At 38.2% G+C, this 23980-nt stretch overlaps 2 protein-coding genes across 7 annotated transcripts in view; both read left to right on the top strand.

Annotated features, from left to right (window-relative positions):
- Window positions 1–14993, top strand: part of CHUK (component of inhibitor of nuclear factor kappa B kinase complex) — a 93238-nt gene extending 78245 nt beyond the window's left edge. For 3 of the 6 annotated variants that reach the window (XR_013161688.1, XR_013161689.1, XR_013161690.1), the window contains 7 exons: window positions 627–676; window positions 10376–10472; window positions 10767–10914; window positions 11457–11573; window positions 12231–12462; window positions 13639–13738; window positions 14524–14547. Coding sequence is in view for 3 of the 6 variants with exons in the window: in XM_077125731.1 (XP_076981846.1) it covers window positions 627–676; window positions 10376–10472; window positions 10767–10914; window positions 11457–11590; window positions 13639–13738; window positions 14524–14553 (559 nt within the window). In the remaining 3 variants the exon portion in view is untranslated. Of the gene's footprint in view, window positions 1–626; window positions 677–10375; window positions 10473–10766; window positions 10915–11456; window positions 11591–12230; window positions 12463–13638; window positions 13739–14523 lie in introns of those variants that run through there. The other 3 variants (XM_077125733.1, XM_077125731.1, XM_077125732.1) reach the window with 3 other exon arrangements.
- Window positions 14994–18761: 3768 nt separating this feature from the next.
- The window catches only part of ERLIN1 (ER lipid raft associated 1), a 40232-nt gene continuing 35013 nt past the window's right edge, over window positions 18762–23980 (top strand). The window contains exons 1-3 of the mRNA XM_077125734.1: window positions 18762–18864; window positions 19207–19330; window positions 21068–21149. Of these exons, the coding sequence (XP_076981849.1) occupies window positions 19218–19330; window positions 21068–21149 (195 nt within the window). The 5' untranslated portion in view covers window positions 18762–18864; window positions 19207–19217. The remainder of the gene's footprint in view (window positions 18865–19206; window positions 19331–21067; window positions 21150–23980) is intronic.

The raw sequence follows: 23980 nt of genomic DNA, 5'->3' as shown, positions 1-23980 counted from the left end.
TAACTCTTTAGGTTGGCCTTTTTTGCCTTTTTAATCAAAGCATCTTTTCTTTAAAAAAAAAAGGTTTTTATTGTTAACTACAAATATATACAAAGACAAGAAAGAAAAAGCAGTGATTTTCAAAGTACACTTCAGCAAATAGATACAGAACAGATTTTAGATTCAAAGCATCTTTTCATATGAATGTTAAGAAGAGTTTTCCAAGTTTGCTAATTTATCAACTATTTCTCTACCTACCAAATTTTTGGTCCAAAGTTTAATGCCTCTTCAGTGCCCTAAATGAGGTTAACTTCCTACATATTTAGATTAGGAACTTCCTATTCTTTTCTCTGATCATGGCCATGATTTTTGCCCATTAAAAATTTCTGGTGCTGGGATGTTGTATATGTGATGATAGATCAGTGTAGATGTCATATATGTTAAACTTGTTTTTAAGAATTTGTATAATTCTTACTTATTATTCAGTGAAATGCTTTTGCTTATTACTCAGTGAAAATCCTCACAGGCACTATGTTCTTGCTTTAAAATGGGATCATTATCCAAGTAATCAGTGTTTATTTCAAGTTGTAGATTACTGTAGTCATTAAATTACCTTGATGCATAGAAACATGTTTTTACTTTTGTAGGGAGCAATGTGCCATTGATTTATATAAGCAGTTAAAGCACAGACCTTCAGGTAAGACACTTTTATCACAATATACTTGATAGATGTACAGAAGGCATTTTAGGGAATCATCACTAGCTAACAAATCTAGGGGACTGGATTTGAAACAAGTGCAGAATCAATTCCAGTTTTGGTATTGCCATTGGGATGTTTATAGTACTACAGCTTTAAGTTTGTGAGATCTTAAGAAATTAGAAAGAGAAGGTAACAAATTGAAGTAGAAAAGTTTTAAAAAGGAAGGTAAGGGGAAATAATGGAAGAGGGGAAAAAAGGAACTTAGAAAAGGGAAGAGGAAGCAAGAGAATGTGTGGAAAGATGGAAAGAATAAGTGCTCATATGTTCTGTGAACTGTTTAGGATTAGAGAGGTTGGATATTATGATGCTATAGGTTTCAGGTGTGAAAAACTTGAAAACTATGCTTTATTTCTGATAATCTGCACTGGTCACTGAACAAATGTTTCATTAGCCAAACAATGCATTCTTTTGAGCACCTGCTGAGTGCAAAGCATGATCTACTGAAAAGAGTACTGGATTGGGCATTGAAGCTTGAATTCTAGATTGGGCACTTTACTAAGCCACCTCAGGCAAATCATCTGTCTCCCTGAACCTCAGTTACTCCTTCTGCAAAATGGAACTTCAGTTCCCCCTTCTGTCTAGTTTTCCTAACTCAGTGAGTATGTTGGGACATTGTATTTGAGATTATGTTGGTGAAAATGTTTGAAAACTATAAAGTATCATGGACCTGAAAAGTATTATCCTTTAGTTAAAAATTGATTTGTTTTAAAGGGTTACAGAAGAAATAAGAGGTGAAGTCTGTGCCCTACTTTGCTATATACCAAAATTGTTAAAAGAACAAAAACAAGAGTCTTAAATTTTAAATTGAAGATTTGTGGCAACCCTGTGTTGAGCAAGTCTTTTGGTGCATGGGCTAGGAATCATCCCAGGTCTTCTGTATGGCAGGTGAGCATTCTACCACTGAACTACGTGGGTACCCTGTCGGTACCAATTTTCCAATAGCCTGTGCTCACTTTGTGTCTCTGTGTCACATATTGGTAATTCTTGCAATATTTCAAACTTTTTCATCATTATTATATCGGTTATGGTGATCTGTGATCCGTGGTCTTTGTTATTACCATCGTAATTGTTTTGGGGTGCAACGAACTGTATGCATATACATTGGTGAGCCTAATCAATAAATGCTGTGTGTGTTCTGATTGCTCCACCAACCGCACTCCACCAGCTGGTAGTTCTGCTGGCTCCCTCCCTCTCTTTTGGCCTCCCTATTCCCTGAGACACAACAATTTTGAAATTAGGCCAATTAATAACACTATAATGGCCTCTAAGTGTTCATATGAAGGGATAAGTTGTTTGTCTCTCATTTTAAATCAAAAGCGAGAAATGATAGAACTTAGTGAGGAGGGCATGTTGAAAGCTGAGATAGGCCGAAGGCTTGTTGTGTCAGACAGCCAAATTGTGAATGCAAAGCAAAAGGTCTTGAAGGAAATGAAAAGTGCTACTCCAGTGAACACATGAATGATAAGAAAGTGAAACAGCCTTATTGTTGATATGGAGAAAGTTTTAGTGGTCTGGATAAACAATCACACCAGCCAAACATTCCTGTAAGCCAAAGCCTAATTCAGAGCAAGGCCTTAACTCTTTTTAAGCCTATGAAGAATAAGAGGTGAAAAAGCTTCAGAAGAAAAGTTTGAAGCTAGTAGAGGTTGGTCCATGAGGTTTAAGGAGAGAAGCCATCTCCATTATATAAAAGTACAAGGTGATGTGGTATATACATATAATGGATATTATTCAGCAATTAGAAGAAATGAAGTTCTGAAGCATATGACAACATGCATGAACCTTGAGGACATTATGTTAAGTGAAGTAAGTCAGACACAAATGGACAAATATTGTCTGATCTTACTGTTGTGAACTAGTTATAATAAAATATAGAATATAGAGTACCAGGATAGCGGTTGAGGCTAAAGAATGGAGAGCAATTGCTTAATATGTGCAGGATGTTTAACTAGGTTGAACTTAAATGTTTGGAAATGGACACAGGTGATAGTAGCACATTATTGTGAGAATAATGAACAGTGCTGAATGGTGTGTGAATGTAGTGGAAGGGGGAAGTTTGGAGTCATGTACGTTACCAGAAGGAAAGTTGAGGTTGAAACATGAGACTGTATAACACAGTAAATCTTGTGGTGGACAGTATCCATGACTAACTGTACAAATATTAAAAAGTTCTTTCATGAACTAAAAATGAATGACACTATTACAGGGAGTATAACAATAGAGGGGTGTGATGATTAGGTCTGGTGTGACCTTTGCCAAGTGATGATGCCTAGTTGTCTGGTCAGGCAAGCACTGGCCTGACTGTTGCTGCAAGGGTATTTCCTGGTTGGTTGATAAACCAAAAGGTGGGTGTATTAAATCATGTCAGTTGATTGCATCTGTGGCTGATTACATGTGCGATCAAATAAGGCATGCCTCCAACCAATGAGATAATCCAGTGAGCTGAAGACTTTTAAGAAAAAAGAGAAACTTTTTCACTGCTTCTTCAGCTAGCAAGCCTCTCCTTTGGAGTTCATCCTGACTCTTCATTGGAGCTGCCAGCCTCAGAGCCTGCCCTGTGGATTTTGAATTCACCATCTTATCTTTTGGATTTTATTTGTCAGATCTATATATTCTTTTTCCTCTTTATCTTTTTTATCAAGCTACCCTTACTTTGTACTCATTAATTCTGTGCCCTTCTCCAGACCTCCCTCTCTTGCCTTTTTTTTTCAACTGGCAGAACTCCCTTTAGTATTTCTTGTAGGGCCAGTCATTGTTGACAGATTCTTTCAGGATTTATTTGTTTGTAAAAATTTTAATCTCTGCATGAATTTTGAAGGACAGTTTCGCTGGGTGCAGAATTCTTGGCTGAAAATCTTTCTCTTTCAAGATCTTATATTATTCCACTGCCTTCTCGCCTCTTTAGTGCCAGTTGAGTAGTCTGAACTCAGTCTTATGTGGTTTCCCTTGTATGTAATAGATTGTTTTTCTCTTGCTGCTTTCAGGATTTTTTGCTTGTCTTCAACATTTGACAGACTGATTAATACGTGTCTTGGGGAAGCCCTCTTTGGATTTATTCTATTTGGAGTTCATTGAGCTTTTTTGACTTGCCTATTTGTATTCTTTATAAGGGTTGGGAAGTTTTCCCTCATTGTATTCTCAGCTAATCTCCCTAGCCCTTTACTTTTCTCTTCTACTGGGACACCAGTGATTCTTATATTTGTGCACTTTGTTCTGTCCATCATTTCCCTGAGATCCAATTCAAAATTTTCCATCTTTTTTTGCCATTTGCTGTTTTGAGTGTTCAAAATTTGTTATCCTGTCCTCTAGTTCGCATAATCTTTCTTCTGGCTCTTCATTTCTGCTATTGTGTGTCTCTTGTATGTTTTTTGTTTTTTGTTTTTTTTTTTACATGGGCAGGCACCAGGAATCGAACCCGGGTCCTCTGGCATCGCAGGCAAGCATTCCGTGGCCTGCCCTCTTGTATGTTTTTTATTTAGTTTACAGTATCTTTAATCTCTGTAATATCAATTTTTCTATTATTTCAAAGTTCTCTTCATGCTATTCTAGTGTCTTCTTGATCTCCTTTATGTCATTAGCTATCCCATTTATTTTATCTAGTAGAGTTATACGAACATCTTTGATTAGTTGTTCCACCATCCTTGTCTCCTCTGGTGTTTTAGTTTGGATGTTAGGCTGGGCTATATCTGTCTGCATCATGATATGTTTAGTGATCTGCTGCTGTCTGTGGCATGTAAATGTCTTGATTAGTTTACTTTGGAAGGTGATTTCCTTCGGTAGTCTAAAGCCTTGTATTTGAGGGATGGATGTGGAGCAGGATGCAGAGTGTGGGGCAGGGCACAAAGTGCAGTGATGCATTGCAGTGCAGGTGTAGGCTCAGGTTGGAAATGCAACACTGATGCCTGTAAGTGTGGGCACCCGGTGGTGGGGGAGGATGTGGTTGTGCGGGTGCGTGGATCTGGGGGCAGGGCCCTGGTGTGCACTGGTCTAGGGCACGGGGCCCTTTCTGCACATGCTCAGAGCTAGGGCAGTGGGTGGATCTGCGTTGCACCTAAGTGCGCTGGGGGCAGATGTGACCTGGCTAAGCTTGTCAACACTTTCCCAGAGCTGTGGGGTATGACGGGGCCATAGACATGCGCAGATCTAGGAATGCCGTAAACTGATGTACGTATGCACAGATCTCAGGGAGGGCAGGGTGGGGCTGCATGATTGTATGGGCTGGGGGTGGGTGTAGCCTGGGTATGGATGCTCCCCCCACCCCCCCCACCCCTGAAGGCTTTGTACTGGGACTGCTTCCTGGGGACAGGGACTGGGAGGTAGGGCTCAGTAGAGGCGGGACAAGACTGCATTTGCACAGGAGAGGTGGATTGAGCTGGGGTAGGTGTGCCTGCTCATGGAGTGGGGTTGTGGGGCAGGTAGGTGCACGAGGGGTTGGAGGGGCTGGGCGGGGGCGCTTTGAGCATGGGTAATGCGGCCGGTGATGGGGTTCACGTGCCTGGGGTGTGGGGTGAATCAGGGGTTGCGGGGCTGCACTGGTGAGGGTAGCACATTCAAGGATCGCAGCTTGGCTTATTTCCTATTCCTTGTGTCCTTGTTGGTGCACTCCTGGGGGCTCCTGGCTTCTGAATTAGGCTGTTTGCATCAGATGGATGGTCTCTGGTTCTCTGCTTCTCAGTTCTTCAGCTTTTGCAACCAGGGCCACCCTGTGTGGTGCAGAAGATTCTCCTATCTCAGATGCCCTCCTGTCCCTTCTCTACTGTTCCTTGGAGCAGGGTTGAACTTGATCTATTCTATTCCACCATCTTCCCAGAACTCATATGTCACATTGCAGATTTTGGACTCTTCCATTCCCACAGTTGCATGAGACAACTTTATAAATCCCATATCTTCTGTTGGCTCTGTTTTCTAGAGAAACCTAAAACAAGGGGTGTATGAGAAAATAATGTACCTATTGCAAATTATAGACTATAGTTAAAAGTAATATTGTAACACTCTATCATGTCAATAACAAATGTACCACACCAATACAGTGAGTCAGTAATAGAGGGGAATAAGGGATATAGGAGGATTTGGATTTTCTTTTTTATTTTTATTTCTTTTCTGGAGTTATGGAAATGTTTTAACTTTGATCATGGGGATGTATGCACAACTATGTGATGATACTGTGAGCCAGTGATTATATACTTCACACGGCAGGGTGTGTGAGTATATTTCAGTGAAATTGCATTAAAATGAAAACAAAGTGCTGATACATGCTTAAAAAATAAAAAGTGCAAGGTGAGGCAGCAAGTGCTGATTGGGAAGCTGCAGCAAGTTATTCAGAAAATCTAGCTAAGATAATTGATGAAGGTGGCTGCACTAAACAACACATTTTTAATGTAGACAAAGGGCTTCTGTTGGAAGAAAATGCCAACCAGGAATTTTTCATAATTGGAGTGGAGAAGTAAATTCCTGGCTTCAAAACTTCAAAGGACAGGCTGACTTACTTATTAGGAACTAATGCAGCTGGTGATTTTAACAAGTTGAAGCCAGTGCTCATTTGCCATTCCAAAAATCCGAGGGCCCTTAAGAATTATGCTAAATCTATTTCTACCTGTGCTCTAAGTGACATGACAAATCCTGGACAGCAGCACAAACCGTCTAAAACATGGTTAATTGAATATTTTTAAGCCCACTGTTGAGACCTACTCCTAGAAAAAAAGATTCCTTTCAAATATTCCTGTTAATTAACACCACACCTGGTCTCTCAAGAGCTCAGATAGAGATATGCAATGAGATTCATGTTGTCATGCCTGCTGACACAATAGCCATTCCACAGCCCATGGATTGAGGAGTCATTTAGACCTTTAAGTCTTATTATTTAAGAAGTACATTTCATAAGACTGTTGGTGCATAGATAGTGATTCCTCTGATGGATTTGGAAAACCTTCTAGATAGGATTTACCATTCTAGATGCCATTAAGAACATTTGTGATTCATGGGAAGAGGTAAAAATCTCAATCTTAACAAAAATTGGAAAAGTTGATCCCAGCCCCCATGGATGACTTTGAGAAGTTCAGGATTTCAATGGAGGAAGTAACTTGCTGATGGAATTAGAATAAGAGGCCAAATAAGTTGAAGATACTGGCAAAATAATAATTTAAGTAATAGAAGTTGTTAAGATTTCAAATAGAGCAACTCTGATTCCTTTTTTTTCCCCTTCTTTAATCAACATTCATAACTCCTAGTCTTCTAGCCAGTGAATCAGGCAGGTATTGCAGATTATTTTTGCGTTCAGGATTAATTACTGTCCAATGAAAATACCAGCATGATCCATGAGCAACCTTCAAATATTTTAAAATTTAAATAGCCAATTCCTGAAATGTAACAATTAATGCTGGTAACTTTTTTCTGAGGTAGCATCTATGTAAACTGTAGAACTTGCTGTAAGCACATAACAACCCTGTTTAATGATGTATGTCAGCTGCCAGTTTGCTTTAGGATGGCATACTAGACCTAAACATTAGATCTAAGACCATAAAACTGTTAGAAGAAAATGTAGGGAGATATCTTATAAATCTTATAATAGGATGTGGTTTCTTAGACCTTACACTCAAAGTGTGAACACTGAAGAAAGAAAGAAAGAAAGAAAGAAAGAAAGAAATGGGAATGCCTCAAAATTAGACACTTTTGTATATCAAAGAACTTCGTCAAGAAAGTGAAAAGACAGCCTACACAAAGGGAGACAATATGTGGAAATGATATATCAGATAAAGGTCTAGTATCCAGAATATATAAAGAGATTGTTCAACTCAGCAACAGAAAGACAGACAACCCAGTTACAAAATGGGCAAAAGACTTGAACAGAACCTTCTCAGAAGAGGAAATACAAATGGCCAAAAGGTACATGAAAAGATGCTCAGCTTCCCTGGCTATTAGGGAAATGCAAATCAAAACCACAATGAAATATCATCTCACACCCACCAGAATGGCCATTATCAATAAAACAGAAAACGACAAGTGCTAGAGAGGATGTGGAGAAAGAGACACACTTATCCATTGTTGGTGGGAATATCAAATGGTACAGCCCCTGTGGAAGGCAGTTTGGCGGTTCCTCAGGAAGCAAAATATAGAATTGCCATATGACCCTGGCAATTAATACCATTATTAGGTATCTACTCGGAGGACATGAGGGCAAGGACACAAGTGGACATTTGCACACCAATGTTTATAGCAGCATTATTTACAGTTGCCAAGAGATGGAAACAGCCCAAATGTTCATCATCAGATGAGTTGCTAAACAAACTGTGGTATATACATAGATGGAATATTATGCAGCTGTAAGACAGAATACAGTTACGAAGTATATAACAACATGGATAGACCTTAAGGACATTATGCTGAATGAGATTAACCAGAAACAAAAGGACAAATACTGTATGGTCTCACTGATATGAACTGACATTAGGGAATAAACTTGGAAGATTTCATTGGTAATAGAGACCATCAGGAGATAGAAATAGGGTAAGATATTGGGTAATTGGAGCTGAAGGGATACAGATTGTGCAACAGGACTGATTGTAAAAATTCAGAAATGCATAGCACGATACTACCTAATTGTAATGCAATTATGTTAAAACACTGAATGAAGCTGAATGTGAGAGTGATAGAGGGAGGAGGGCTGGAGGCATAAATGAAATCAGAAAGAAAGATAGATGATAAAGACTGAGATGGTATAATCTAGGAATGCCTAGAGTGTATAATGATAGTGACTAAATGTACAAATTTTAAAAATTGTTTTTGCATGAGGAAGAACATAGGAATGTCATTACTGCAGGGTGTTGAAAATTGATAGTAATTAATATTTTAAAATTTTAACTTATGTGTAGACTAAAGCAAAAAATGTTTATTTGATACAAAATTTATATATTCACTAGTGCATTTCCTAATATAACTTATGTAGACAGCTTAATTGAACACCATAAGTACATGGAACCTTGAGTAGGACATGAGATTTTGTTGGTTTGTCCAGAGTGATGCCCTGACAAATCCCAGAGTGGTTTGAACAGTGAATAATAAAGTATTTGCAAAGTCCCCTTTGGGGAATGGTGAGAAAGAGGGAAAATTCAACTTCCCCAAGTTGAATTCTTGATATTCTCACAAGCAGTGAGGACAACCAAAGTAATAGGCTAAGCCCCCAATCTTGGGGTTTGTTCATATGAAACTTAACCCCATAAAGGATAGGTCAAGCCTACTTAAAATTAGGCCTAAGAGTCACCCCCAAGAGAAACTGTTTTGTTGCTCACATGTGGCCTCTCTCTCTAGCCAACACAACAAGCAATCTCACTGCCCTTCCCCTGTCTACATGGGACGTGACTAGGGGTGTGGACCTTCCTGGCAACGTGGGTCAGAAATCCTAGAATGAGCTGAGACTCAGCATCAAGGGATTGAGAAAACTTGCTTGACCAAAAGGGGGAAGAGCGAAATGAGACAAATAAGTGTCAATGGCTGAGAGATTCCAAGCAGAGTCGAGAGGTTATCCTGGAGGCTATTCTTATGCATTAAGTAGATACACTTTGTTAGTCACGATACACCTTGTTAGTCAAGATGTAGTGGAGAGGCTGGAGGGAACTGCGGGAAAATGTGGAGCTGTGTTCCAGTAGCCATGTTTCTTGAAGATGATTGTATAATGATATAGTTTCACAATGTGACCGTGTGATTGTGAAAACCTTGTGTCTGATGCTCCTTTTATCTACCTTATCAACAGACGAGCAAAACATATGGAATAAAAATAAATAATAGGGGAAACAAATGTTAAAATAAACTTAGATTGAAATGCTAAGTTTCAATTTCATTGAAATCACTGAAAGGGAGGGGTAAGGGGTATGGTATGTATGATTTTTTTCTGTCTTTTTATTTCTTTTTCTGAATTGATGCAGATGTTCTAAGAAAATATCATGATGATGAATATGCAACTGTGACAATGTGAATTACTGATTATATATGTAGAATGGAATGTTCATATGTTAAGAATGTGTTTCTTTCTTGTCATAGTTTTAAAAAAAGTTTAAAAATTAATTAAAAAAAAATTAACAACAAAAAAAGATAGCATACTACTCCAAACTAAACTTTCAAGGAGTCTACAGGTCCCTTTATTGGAACTTCAGACTTGGTTTAAGTCAGATATTTTTTTTAGAATTTTCATGGATTATAAACAGGTGGATAAACATGAAATTACAAGCAACGTAGTTGGGGCAAGAGCTTCCTTCCATTATTTCTAAATAAGTGATGTTAATCATCCTAAAAAAGTTGGTCTGTTGGTCAGTGGGCTGCTTATGTGTCTGGGGCTTGGGTTACTATGGATTAAAGATAGCCACGGCTGTTCTTCTCAAGCACAGGCAACTAAGGACCCTGATGATATATTGATAAATTGATATATACATTATGCATATACACATATACGTAGTTTAAATAATTTATAGATTTATAATATATACTCTTAAATCTTTTTATCTTAATTCAATTTTGAATTTAAATGGAGATGTTGTCGTTAAACTAGTTTCAAATCTTTAGGAATTCTTGAGAAATTTTTTTGTTTGGAGACTGATGTGTTCATGCTAAAGAGAGGTGATTTTCACTGCCTGACGCCTTTTGTAGATCACTCGTACAGTGACAGCACGGAGATGGTGAAGATCATTGTGCACACTGTGCAGAGCCAGGACCGTGTTCTCAAGGAGCTGTTTGGTCATCTGAGGTAAATAAAAAAAAATTATTTTAGACCCCCTATTGAAAAGCCAGGTACATATGTTCCTTTTAGAATATCCTGTTTGTCTTTGGTAAATATACTAAATCCAGGAGAATTCTGGCAGTGCCTTGGGTAGCTTGGCCAAAGCTGTGTGCATTTATATGTCCTGTTTGTTTGCTGTGGTTTAGAGATCATTCATTAAATCTGGTACTGATTGTGGTTTATTCCTCCCACTGGATTTGGGAACATGGGATATAGTCTTGGGGGATGTGTAAGTATCTGACACTGATTTGATCTCTCCAGCAAATTGTTGGGCTGTAAGCAGAAGATTATTGATCTACTCCCCAAAGTGGAAGTGGCCCTCAGTAACATCAAAGAAGCTGACAATACTGTCATGTTTATGCAGGGGAAGAGGCAGAAAGAAATATGGCATCTCCTTAAAATTGCCTGCGTAAGTAATGATTAATTTCTAAATGTGAAAAGGATTGGCTCTTATTCTCTGCAAAAGGAATTTTTATCAGCATGATATATATCCTCTTGAAGACAAGTATTTTGTGTTGAGTTGCTGTTCATGGTTTTTGTTGGTGTCTGTGTAGTGATTGACATGCAAGACTTCATGTTCATCCTTCATTATCACTCTCCTTTTCAGTCTCCTTTGTTTTTATACTCCTCCCGGTCCTGGACCACTGTGGTATCCTAACCTAATTTAGGGATCAGTATCCCTTACTTTAGTGAAATCAACCCTTTGTTTGCCTGGGGTGTTTTTTTTCCTCCAAAGTGGAATTAGAGGGTTAGATACACCTGGTTTTATTCAATGATGAAAGGGGCCATGGGCAGGTCAGTATTGGTGTATAAAGATGGGAATAGTTATGTTTAGGAGAATTTGGTTATCCATATAAGGAGTGATGGAAATGTAAATCTTATGGGTCTGGTAGGAAATTGTGTAATCCAGTAGAGCGCTTACCTACAATCTTTTGATTTTTTTTCCTTCAGACACAGAGTTCTGCCAGGTCCCTTGTAGGATCCAGTCTAGAAGGTGCAGTAACCCCTCAGGCATCAGCATGGCTGCCCCCAACTTCAGCAGAATGTGGACATCCTCTGTCATGCGTGGTAACTCCTCAAGATGGGTGGGTTCACTTTGTCACAATAGAAAGTTATACTTTCAAGAGTAGTAATAGGAATGACGCATTAGAGCATAGTGGTTAAGGCATAGTCTTCAATGCATTACAAACCAGGCTTTGAGCCCTAACTGTCCCTTTGTAATAACCTTGGGGCATTTACTTGACTTTTTTAATGTTCATATTTCCAAATCTGTAAAATGGAAATATTTCATAGAGCTGTTGTGAAAATTCAATGAGTCAATGTATGTAAAATGCTTAGAAAATAAATATTCAGCAAATATTATTATTATTAGCTCAGTCCAAATTCTACGTTCTTTCTCTTTTATTGGCTTATCAATTTCTTTTACCCAAACCATATTCCTTTCTTAACCATTTATCTCTATAAGAAATTTTGCTATCTTTTTGCATTATCTTTTTTTTGTATTTATCATTTTGAAGCCCTTGATAAATAAAATCCTCTAATTGTTGAGTTTAATCTACTCTGTTTTATAACTTAGTATTTAATTTAAAAAAATCAGGCTTTCTCAAGAACCTTAAATCAGATTTGCAAATAAGAACCCAAATTTGAAGCCCTAATAACTTCTATTATTAATTCCTACTCTTTTGCCAAAAGCTGAATGACTATCCATTTCTGTTATTTTCTCAGCATAAGATGTGCCGTATCCAGAGCCTGTGGCTCTTTGCTAGCTTGTATATTGTCGCTTTTCTTACAACTCATGGAGACCTCTACAGCACCAGCACTTCCTGGAAACTCTGCCCAAAATTAGTTATGCAGAAGTGCAGCCATGTTACATCACTGCTCAGGAGGTCATACATTTGCACATTCTGTACTTTTATGAGAAAAAAAAGCACATGGCAGGAAGGCAAGCTGATATCAGGTATTTTATTTTTTTAAAAGAAAGCAAGTACCAGGGTACTTCTGAGGTCCGTGTAGATTTGGCCCAATGTAATACATCTATAGTTATAGCACAGGCAATACTTGATTATATAGACTTTAAGAAATATTCCATTAATCCAAGTTGAAGCAAATAAAATTTAATACCTTATTAATCTTTTGTTTTCATTAAGGCATGTAGGTTTGCTAGGGAATGCTCATCTTTACAAATGTCACCTCTAAACAGGTAATTTCCAATTTGAGATTATAGTTCTTTGTAAAAGTGTAGCTGATTGGAATTTCAAATATATTTTCTAGTAGAAATACTTTATAAAGGAAAACTGATTTCAATTATGATATACCCATGGTACTTACACACCAAGGATTAGGAACCCTTGACCTCAATTTGATTTGTTGACTATAAACTGAATCAGAATTTAGTTCTAAGGTAATAGTGGTTATCATCCATAGCCTAGAAATGATCGTGAGAGAGTGGGGGCTGAGGGTTGGTAAGGGGTGAAGATAGAGGTCATGTGGAAGAGGAAAGCACAGAGAATTGAAATCAGAATCGGGATCTTTCAAATACAAAGTTCTAGGGAAACTTCTTGATTCTGGCAGCTTTTAAATCATCACACTATTTTCTGCTGTCCTCAGGAATCAGCTTGCTTGTTTTCCTTTTCATTGCTACCATCTATTGTTTTCACCTAGAGTTTTATACCTTCCCTGATCGCTGCAGAATAGATTGTACTTTTGTATCTTCGTTCCTACATTCATGTCTGTGATGTAAGCATGCTGTTTTGGTTTTTTTTCCTACATTTAAAGCAAGAGAAGTATTCCACAAAAAGAGGTCTTTTATTTGTCTGTGCCACAGAATCTTTTTTTTCCCCCAGTTTATCATTTTCAGGAAAAAAAAGTTGCATTTATGTGCCACAGATTTTAGAAAAAGATCAGATTGGAGTTATAGTGGGCTTCTTATAATTAGAGCTGAGCAGAGACACAGTCTAGAGGAACCAGCAGGACTCTCCCTCTGGGTGAGAGGGATGAGGAACCTTAAGATTGCGGGAGTCAGTTGCATTGGGATCCTGGACTGAAAGGACAGTGATCATCCTGACCTAGGAGACCCGAAATAGAGGAAATTCATATGCCCCTTTGCTGAACTCCTTGCCCTTTCATCCTACAGAGAGACTTTAGCACAAGTGATAGAAGAAAATTTGAACTGTCTTGGCCATTTAAGCACTATTATTCGTGAAGCAAATGAGGAACATGGCAGTAGTATGATGGTAAGTTTTGTGTACATATGGGTGTTTGTTTTTTGTTTGCATGCTAGGTACAAAGGGTGTAGCTGTCCATACTAGCCTTATCTTGACATTTGGGATGCATAGGGCAAATAGAGGAAATCGGAAGAATATCCTAGATCTCAAATTTACATCTTCTGCTACTCAGGCATTGTATTAGGATTATGTCATCAATAATCTTCAACAGTAGCATTTTTTGTCACATTAAAAGAAGGGTGAGCTTTCTTTAATATGTGAATACTGAAATTGAGTGGTTTATACCATTTTGCTTTAGCAATCAGTTTTCTCCAACAAGATGGGTGAGGCTTGTACTGTAATTCAAATATGGTGGCTGCTGTATAAATGAATATATGTTACATTATAGCTAATTTTATGTAGGTATATAGTTGTATAGTATAGTTAATTTTGTAAGGAATAATCTGTAACTGAGAAGATTTGCTTACATTGGGAATATTGATTTATAAGAACTTGGAGAAGCTACAATAAAATGCTTATTGAATTAATTTTTACTTCATTTAGTCATAATGTCAACTCTTTATATCTCCTCTTTCATTTAGAATAATTATTTGCTTTAAATATTTTTGAAACGAAGTTTTTTTAGTTTAACAGAAAATAAGGTGAACTAAATTCTCTAGTTGTAACTTTTGTATTTTTATTTTTCAACTTTTATTATAAAATGATCAAACATACAGAATACTTGCAAAAATAAACACCAATATAGCTATTACTTGTACAACATCTAATTGTAGCTTTTTCATGCCTGATTTTAGAATCTTGATTGGAGTTGGTTAACAGAGTGATCTGCTACTTGTTCACTGTCACCAAATTTATGGAAGTTGTTTGAGCACGTGTTGGAAATTTGTTTTTCTCCCATGAAACTATTCTGCAGAACCAGCCAGTGGAAGAAATGGTTATTATCAGAAGTCACTCATGATTTTACCTGCACAATGTTTTGAGTTTGATTACTTTTAACCTCCTTAAAGATAGGATTTTATAAAAAGTCAATGGACTTGTTCAAATACTACAGCTACTTAAGAGCATCTTTGTGACCCACTTGTCTCCAAATTTGGTATAAACATTACTTATTTAACTGATTAAAAATGCCTCTTAAAGTTTTGTCTTTTGGGCATAAGGCTGAAAATGTATATAGGAAGAACACCTCAACTAACATACATGTTAAATGTTGTCTGCCTGTGTTTCTGTTGGGACTGCTGCAAATAAAATTGAACTTGAAGAATAACCTGATCTCCTTGTGTTGCACTTAACAAGTGCTCTTCCTGGCATCATAAGGAGTTGGTTTAATCCCATTTTCAGTTTTAGGGCACATCTGACAGGATTGTGCCTCTGTATTTAATAACAGTCGACTCTCATAAATCTTGTTAAATGTGCTATGTGTACTGATAAGATGTATATTATTTAAGATGTACATTTAATAATATCAAAAGGAATTCACCCACGTTAATTTATAATGTATTTGTAAGCTTATCTGTTTTTCCTCTTGTAAAAATGGGTCATTTGTTGAAAGGATTTTTCATGTCTTGTCATATAAATTTATAAAGGTCTGCACTCCCTTTCTGTAATTCCAAAACCCCAAAAGCTCTGAAAATGAAATGTTTTTCATAAGCTTGGTGACAAAATTCATTTGCTTACAAATCTAATCTGAACTGATACTGAATCTACTTATCCCATTTAGTGTGAATATTCATTTTATTTGTTGTTGGAGAAATAGTGATGTGTTTGATTATGGGGTGCTGCCACAGACCCTGCTGGGGGGTTATGTAGTATATAGTGTATGCACTGAAGTATCTTTCTAAAATCTGAAAATTTCAGAATTCTGAAACATCTGGCCCCAAGAGTTTCAGATAAAGGATTGTGGATCTCTGTCATCTGTTAAGTAATTTAGAAGGTATTACTTGTTTTTTTAAAAATGTGAAATGCTTTTGTATTCAAAACAGTTTTTCACTTATTGTATTAAATGATTTTTAAATTACTTATTGAATCTATTCATTAAATCAAGCTGTAATAGAAGAGTTTAATATGGTTTAGAAATGTGAAGTTTCATAGAATTGGAACACAATAACATATAGGTTCTCATGGTTCTTGCTTTAGGAATTAAACAGGTTTTATGGTAAAGGCAGTGTTGGGAACCTTCTAATGTAGTCTTGTCCTCTCACTACTGTCCACATTTAAAAACCATGCTCATAACTTGCCCTATAAACTGATGTCATCTTCTCACCATCCTCATTTCTGCCATGTCATTTTCCCAGTCATCCAAGTTAGAAACCTTGAAATTGTCTTCTCATATCTTTTTAGTCATCTGGTATCACTGTTTCTAAAGATTTAAATTTTGTGCCTGTCAACTGCTATAATAGGCAGTCTTTTTCTTCTCTAGTTTTAGCAGATTTTAATCAATAAAATCTTTTATTGGACACCTGTTGCTTGGATGTTACTGAGCTAGATGGCAAAGTGAGACACAACACAGTAGAAGAATGCTTATCTGGGAATCAACACTGCAAGCCATCTCAGTATTGGAATTATGATTAAGGGATTTTTTTCATGACCATGCATTTTCTAAATAATAACTGATAAAAGATTTGTTTAGATGGGGCCATTTTGATGGTGTGCAGCTGGGTGATGTCAGAACTGCTTGAACCACATGACACAGGCAGATGGTATGAGTCACAACAGACTATGGCAGTGACATCAACCCAGATTTGCTTTTTTTTAGAAAGTAAGTGCTCCTTTACTGTAATCACCCCTTTAATAGATTTTAGATAATTGACAAGGACTTGGTGTAAGCTTCTGTTTAATTAGTTACAGTTCATTTCCAAGGTCTTGAGGAAAATGTATCAAGTAACAGCTGACTGGGAGATCATAATATGTGTGTGTGTGTATATATATATATGTATATATATGATCTACATTGGTGTGTGTTTGTGTAAATAAATATATATAAATATATTGAGAAAAAGTGAGTGTTACTAGCCAGATGTGACAAAGATCAAAGTAGTCTTTCTCATGCAGTTTCTATATCCAGTTATAACATCATCCTCATCTTCAAAGAGGACAGAGTCTTTGTAAAGCCCTGTCTTCTCTTTGCTGTTGTACCATATTCACTCAGTGAATATGATCACAGAGTGATCATTTCACTGGCATTCCGGGGCACATACTTAATGCACATCTTGGTCTTCGTGCCTATATCCCTACCCTCAAGGAGCACTCAATCTCAAGGGAGAAGCAGACAAAGTGGGCAGATAATTACAAGGCAGTGTGAAAAGGGACAGGCAAGGAGGGGTATGTAATTCATATTGCTTGAGCACTTTCTTCCCGGGCAATGACTTTGCTAGGTATTTTACAACTGTTACTTAGTTTAATGATGGTTACAGTTTTGGATAGTGGATACTATTATTTCTACAAAGACTCTGAGAATTTATGTGCATGCCAGTGGACTCCACAGGGAGAGAACCAGGGATATACATTGCCTGCTGTCAGGCTCCTCCTTGCCTCCATCTCCTGATGATGTCCTCCATTGGATGAAGCCAATTTGATACTAGAGGGCAAAAGATTCTGTATTACAAGTCCTCCCAGGACGGAGAATGGGAAGGCGTGGGTCTACTTGGAGACAGGCTGCTGGTGATCCTGGACTCCTGTCCCATGTCAAGGTACATGGTGGTATCTGCTGGTCTCCCCTTTGTCTTCCAGGTTCCATTGCTTCCAGCTTCTTGCTTCCATGGCTTTCTCCCCAGATTTGCTTCTGATGCATGGATTGACACCATTGTTTGTTTTTTGTTGGTTAACAGCTTTTCAGAGTTGAATGGCAACTGTGAATTTTATATATTCCATTTTCTAATCCAAGCTTGCTTTGCTTTAATGAAGACTTGAATTGATTCTGTTTACCCCCTCCTATCTTCTCTTCTTCTGTATCCTTAGATGTTTACTGCAGTTTCCTAATCACTTGGCTTCTCTACCTCCAGGCGTCCCTCTGGGCCATCTTGCTTAGCACTGGCAGTTCCACTGGCCTAAAGCACTACTTTCCCATAGTTCCCTGCTCAAGAGGTTACAGGTTTTCCAACCCTAGTCTACCTCATCCAGCTCAGGCTCCACTGTTAGCTTTTCAGTGCTTGCGCCATTACTGCCCAATTTTCTGTACTAATCTGTGCTTATTTCCCCATTTCCTTTGTCCTTTTTATTTTATTGAGCAGGTAATATATGTACATGACAGAGTTTTTTCGAAAAACTATGCAGTGATCCTCCCAGCAGAAAAAGGGCACATGAGCCTTTAAAAATCTGATCCTAGCCTACCATACCACTCCTTTCCATCACATAAGATTTTAAAGAAATTCAAGGGTTCACTGTTCATTTTAGTCCCCACAGACCTCCACCCCCATCTCCATCCCCCCACCCCCACATCCTTATATGCCTTAGTTCATTCTATTCCCATTGTGTGCATGCCACTCATAAAGTCCTCCCTGAATCAGCATAGGGTCTGGAATATAGAAGGTGCTCAGAAAATACCTGATAGTGTATATATGTATTAGCCACAATTAAAAAATTTTGAAGCTCGATGGGGGAGAAAAACCGACAAGTGAACGAGGCAGGTGGATCGAGTCTCTTGCTCTTCTGAATCCTTAGCACTTTATTTGCAACAAATCTCGGGAGCTCCTGAAGTTCATGACCCGTGCCTGAAGCTCCTACTTGTCACAAACAGCAGGACTCGGTATAAACCAGAAAAGGATTACAGCTACTAATGTACTAAGCAGGGGAATGGGTTCTCTATACAAGAACAAGCTGACCAGTTCCCTCTCCGAGAGACCCTTTCCTTTCCTCTACATCCCTACTTACACCAGACTACCAATTTCCCTTCTCTTTAGTAGAAGTTAGCCAGGGGTGTACAGAGAACCGACATTGTTGCGGAAGATTGCGAACCGGGCGGCTAAGAGAATTTTGTCCCGTCTGCTCCCCGTCTCTCTAGTCCCGGGCTAGCGGTAGCGTCTGTGTGCGTCCCCGCGCAGCCGCAGTTCTGGGAAGTGGGCGGGGCCGGCTTTTGGCGGCGTTAGGCGCAGCCTGGGAGGCGGCTGCACGTGCGGGCGGGGGCGATGCGTCACTGATCGGTGAGGCGCTGCCGGGTGTAGGGGATGGGGGTGGGAGTAGGGGTAGATCGGCCTCCTTCCGGAGCTTGCAGCTGGGCCCCTTCTCAGTTAGTGTGCCGGGCAGGGGAACCACCGTTGGGAGAGCGTGTGTCACGACGTTCACCAAGCAGGAGGCGGCCCATGGGCCGCCTCCGACAGTGGGGTTGGCAAAGGGGAAGCGAGGAGGGAAGAATGAAAGGAAAGGGGCTCAGGACTTCCTGGCTCGGTCTGCGGGAGGGCGCTGGGACTCCGGAGGGAGAGGGAGGAAATTGAAACGTGTGTCTGTCACTCACGGCACTGGGGGTCCTTTCCTGCCTCATCCAGGAGGAGCAAGAATGAATATGACTCAAGCCCGAGTGCTGGTGGCTGCAGTTGTGGGGCTGGTGGTTGTCCTCCTCTACGCCTCCATCCACAAGATTGAGGAAGGACACCTGGCTGTGTATTACAGGTGAGCTGCACGTGCAGTCAGTTCAGGTTCTAGAGCTGATTGAAAGTGGACTCCGCTAGAGTGGAGTCTAGGAAGTTGTGCCCTCAGCAGCGTCCTGGAGAAATCCTCTCCAGTCCTAGGAAGTGATTTACGTTCCAGCACTAGGAAGAGTACGGGAGCCGAAGCTGGCTTTTGCGGCGCACCCTCCCGGTGTTTAGCACGTTTTGTGCTCTGTAAGTTTTGCTGCAGAGGTTAAGACCTCTGACAGTTATTCTTAGTACACAGCATGCGCTTAATTATTTGTAGAATGAAGAAAGGAAGGCAGTAGTCACTCCGCCTGTAATTGGAGAGACGGATAAATTATTATATTCTCTACAACTATACAGGTTTTTAATTTGCAGCTATAGTGCTATTTAGAAAATCTGGTTCTGTTTATGGTTGTTCCTTAGCTTTTTCCTTTTAAAGTCTCAGTGTGTCTGGTTATGACTTATAAGGCCATGATGACCATAATAATTGTTAAATTCCAGAAGGGATATAAACATAGCATTGATGAGGCACCTTACGTTTTCTTTTCAAGTTGAGGAGAGGAATTTATGGGATATGTTACTGTCTAGTTAAGCTTGCATAGTTATCAATAGTTCTGTGTTGATATAGACTAGTAAGTGATGAGAGGACAATTTGTGGAGAAATTAGAATAATAGAATATATGAAAAGAGCTTCAACTTTTCTGTCATCCGTCCAAACCTGATATATCTGCTCTTAGATCCATCCTGGGTTTTAGAGACAGTCTTCAGTGTGAGGAACTTCTTATAAGTGCATTTTTAAGTGATATGTTTTAGCAGATGGAAATCTAGTATAACAGTTGGTAGATTAATCCAGATTTCCATCTAGTTCAGTGTTTTCTTTATAACAGTAAAACAAAGGAAAGAACATTTGAAGGTATGGCTCTCAAAGAATTAGAGGTGAATTTCAGATACTTCATCTTTCCTTAGTTATTTGTTATAGAATCTTTGCAAACCTATTTATAGTCTCAGGATAGGATAGTTCTATGAATTATGCGAAGTAGGACTTCTTTTTTATATTTGTTCCCAAAGTTCCTCCGTTTTTTACAGTTTTCAAGGTGGGCTTTCATAGTTTTCACATTCCAGAATTTGATGAACAAATCCAGGCTCATATTTTATGTCTAATCTTGCCCCTCACCCTTCATCTTTCCGTTCCAGTTATTTTCTTTTCTGTTTTCATATGGAGACTTTATGCCTTCAGTATTTTAGTTGCCATGCAGATAGATTAAAAGACTCTTGAGCCTCAGAAATTTTCTCTTCCTTAAGAGTTTGTGTTGCCTTCTTTTTTTCAACTTGGCAAGTAAATGTATTATGCTTGTATTATGCTTGATCTGGTTCTTGTTGTGTACAATTAAAATACAGAAACTGCAGGCGATTAGAATTTTTGTAAAAGCATTTCTCAGAAAGTTGAAGACACTCTTAGGCAATCCTTTGAACCTAAGAGTGGTGGTGGAGACCCAGAGGTGTGGTTGGCTAGGCTTATGAAACAAGGTGTAACATCCAGCAGTTTAATTTGATCTTTTTATCTGTTTTAAGTGTGGCAGGTATTTTAGGGAGTAGCAGTTCTTAGCTAGGAATAATTCGTGTTAGTGAGTCTTTAGTAGATCAGAGAGTGAATCTTTATTGTAGCATTTTAGATTTGGAAAGAGAAAGGTCTCTCTTTATAATCTTGTGAAATTGAAACATCTTTTTGCAGGGGAGGAGCTTTACTAACGAGCCCCAGTGGACCAGGCTATCATATCATGTTGCCTTTCATTACTACATTCAGATCTGTGCAGGTGAGTGATTTCTAGGGAAGCTGCCACACTGGATAGACAGGTGTGGCAGGGCCAGTTATCATACTCTTGGGTGGAGATGGATTTCCTATTGCTTAAAGACATAGTAGTATTTACTTACACTCAGGAGTTAAAGTTCAGAGTATAATTGTTATAGCACAAATTAATGATCCTCAGCTACCTCATTCTCTGGTAGTGTGTTATAAGTATGAGCTAAGCAGTTCGGAATGATTACTTTTCCCATCTATATAATGACAGGCAGCAGGTTTTCTGTAAGTATTTGTTGTTACTCTCAAAGTAAAAGCAAAAATTGCAACACACCTAGAAATACAAACCAGTGGTTATTTGATTTAGAACAGTGTTTGGTTTCCATTTAGGCAGTCTCCTGGGCTCCTGTTATGATCAAAGATTTAAACTTTTGTACACAGCTTTTCTGCCTCAAATTTTTACCTGATCCATTAAACACAATATTATGTGGAACCTTAGTGAATGCTTTATCTTGACAGTATCCCAGAATATTCTAAATGAGCATCTAGTTATCAAGAAGAGTATCTTGGCCATGGGAGACATTTAATGTTTTAATATAACAAAATGCAAAACAGGATTAGGTTTACTACTTTAGCAAGCTCAGTATCATCATAAATCTTTGGCTTCTGAAGAAATTTGTCTGCTGTTTACTGTCTATGTTGTTGAGTCTTAGCCTTATAATTTAAGTCTAGGTTTCCTCCTAAGAGTGTCTATATGAATACTTAATCTCCTATATTTCCTTCCTCTTTTAGGTGGCTTAGGTCAAGAATTGTGTTTATTGAAGTGTAATGTGTTCTTCCCTTAGATTGATTTTCATATTGTTTGCCCATATATATTTTTTTTACCCTTCTGCTGTCACCTCTTCTCTCACCATCCCTCCCTCCATTTATTCTCCCCTTTCCCAACTAAATCTTTCCAGCCTTTTTAAGGGTTACCTCAAATCCTTCTTGGTTGCTTTTTTTTTTTTTTTTTTTTACATGGGCAGGCATCGGGAATCGAACCCGAGTCCTCGGGCATGGCAGGCAAGCACTCTTACCTGCTGAGCCACTGTGGCCTGCCCTCAAATCCTTCTTATCTGTAGTTCTTAAAGCCTCTATTGTAAACTTTCACCCTCATTCTTATTTCCGTTAATAGTGTTTCTTGTATTTTTTCTAAGTTTTTGAATTTTCTTTTCAGAAAGTCTCAACGTTCTTGAGAGCAGGGATTGTGTCACGTTTATGTTACTGCCCTTTCCATTTATGGTGGAAGGTGTTAAATTGAGCTAATTTCTCAAAAAGTATTGTGTTTCAGTGAACAGGGGCTAGAAATCTGGAGACTTAAGTTCTAGTCCTGGTTCTGCCCCAGTTGATTGTGTGACTTTAGGCAAATCACCTAACTGTTGTAGATTTCAGTTATTCCTCTCTGAAAGAAGAGGTTTCAATTATATAACCTCACCTTTCCAACAGCCCAAACAAACCATCTATAATAATGTTATTAACAGTGTTGTCAGACCCTCACTGGAAATCAGGGGAATTTTTTTATATTGTTCAAAGCCAGGTAAATCTGTCCCGCCTTCTTGAAGCTTGGTATGTTAAGTTATACTGATGCAGAGACACATAAAGGAGATATAGACCATAAACATTAAACAGATTTTAGAGCTTAATTGCATATGTAGCAAATACAATTATACAGTAAATATATAGTAATAAACTATTATCCTTATAAGGCATATAAATTAAACAAGAAGGACGTTATCAGTGAAAACTAATATACTTTGCATCTAAAAAAAATTAAATGCTGAGTCCAATATGACTAAGTAGGAATCTTCTTTCTTTATATGTGAAATGGTAACTTTCTAATAATAAAACCTTTTTAAAAAATTGTTCATATGAAAATGAGATCAATAAATTCATTTTTAGGAGTTTTAGGAGCACATTAGAAGACACAGCCCTATAAATGGTTTAACAAACTAGACAGTTGAAAATAATATATATGAAGCATCTTTGGAAATGTGAAATCCCATAAATGATATAAGAAAAAAAAAGAATGCTTAGAGAAATGATAGGAAAATTGTCAGCCTTTAAAGTATATAAAAAGTAACCAGAGACTTGCTTTTAAAATAAATACATTGTCATACTGGGAAAATGATTTTTGTGGTAATGTACAAGATAAGTATAAAAGTACATGGAGATAGGATGTTAAATTGAAGATCTGACATTTAAACTCTTTCCTGTTCTTGTTTAGAAAATTGACCAGAGACTATCCTTTTTATTTCCAGGTTGAAATAGGAATATATATTTTTATTAAAAATTAGTGTGAAATATGGAAATTGAATTTGGCTAATATTTTGAAGGAAATAAAATAATCGAACTCATCTTGTTATCCAAACCCCGCTCCCCATTTCCTTAGAACTGTTAAACTAGTATTTACCACCGTCCATTCTTTTAATCCTAAAGTTGTATTTTATTTTTTTCTTTCCTGGAATTTTATATTCAACCAACGTAGCAGATACTTCCTCTGTCTTGTCTCTTGTATTGACAGCTTTCAAATTCCATGGGTTTTTCTAAATAAACCTGAATAAATTAATGTTTTAGCTTCCCATTTGGTTTCTTGCTTTCACATAGAATAGGTGAGAACTACATCACATATCAGCAAGGGAGTGAAGTAAAGAACATATGTTAAAAGGTTCGTTTTGTGACTCTGTATTCGTTGGACTAGGGCGAGCCCAAAGTCCCCAGCCAGCATTCAGAGCCTTCCTCCTCTGCATAATACCTCGGTGTTCTTTTCTCACGATTTCACCTTTCATCCAAATTGCTCCTTCTGCTGTT

This window comes from Tamandua tetradactyla, chromosome 13, assembly GCF_023851605.1.
Source record: "Tamandua tetradactyla isolate mTamTet1 chromosome 13, mTamTet1.pri, whole genome shotgun sequence".
NCBI classification, from domain to species: domain Eukaryota; kingdom Metazoa; phylum Chordata; class Mammalia; order Pilosa; family Myrmecophagidae; genus Tamandua; species Tamandua tetradactyla.
The sequence above is the reverse complement of the archived record's forward strand: the minus strand, read 5'-3'. Positions and strand labels throughout refer to the sequence as shown.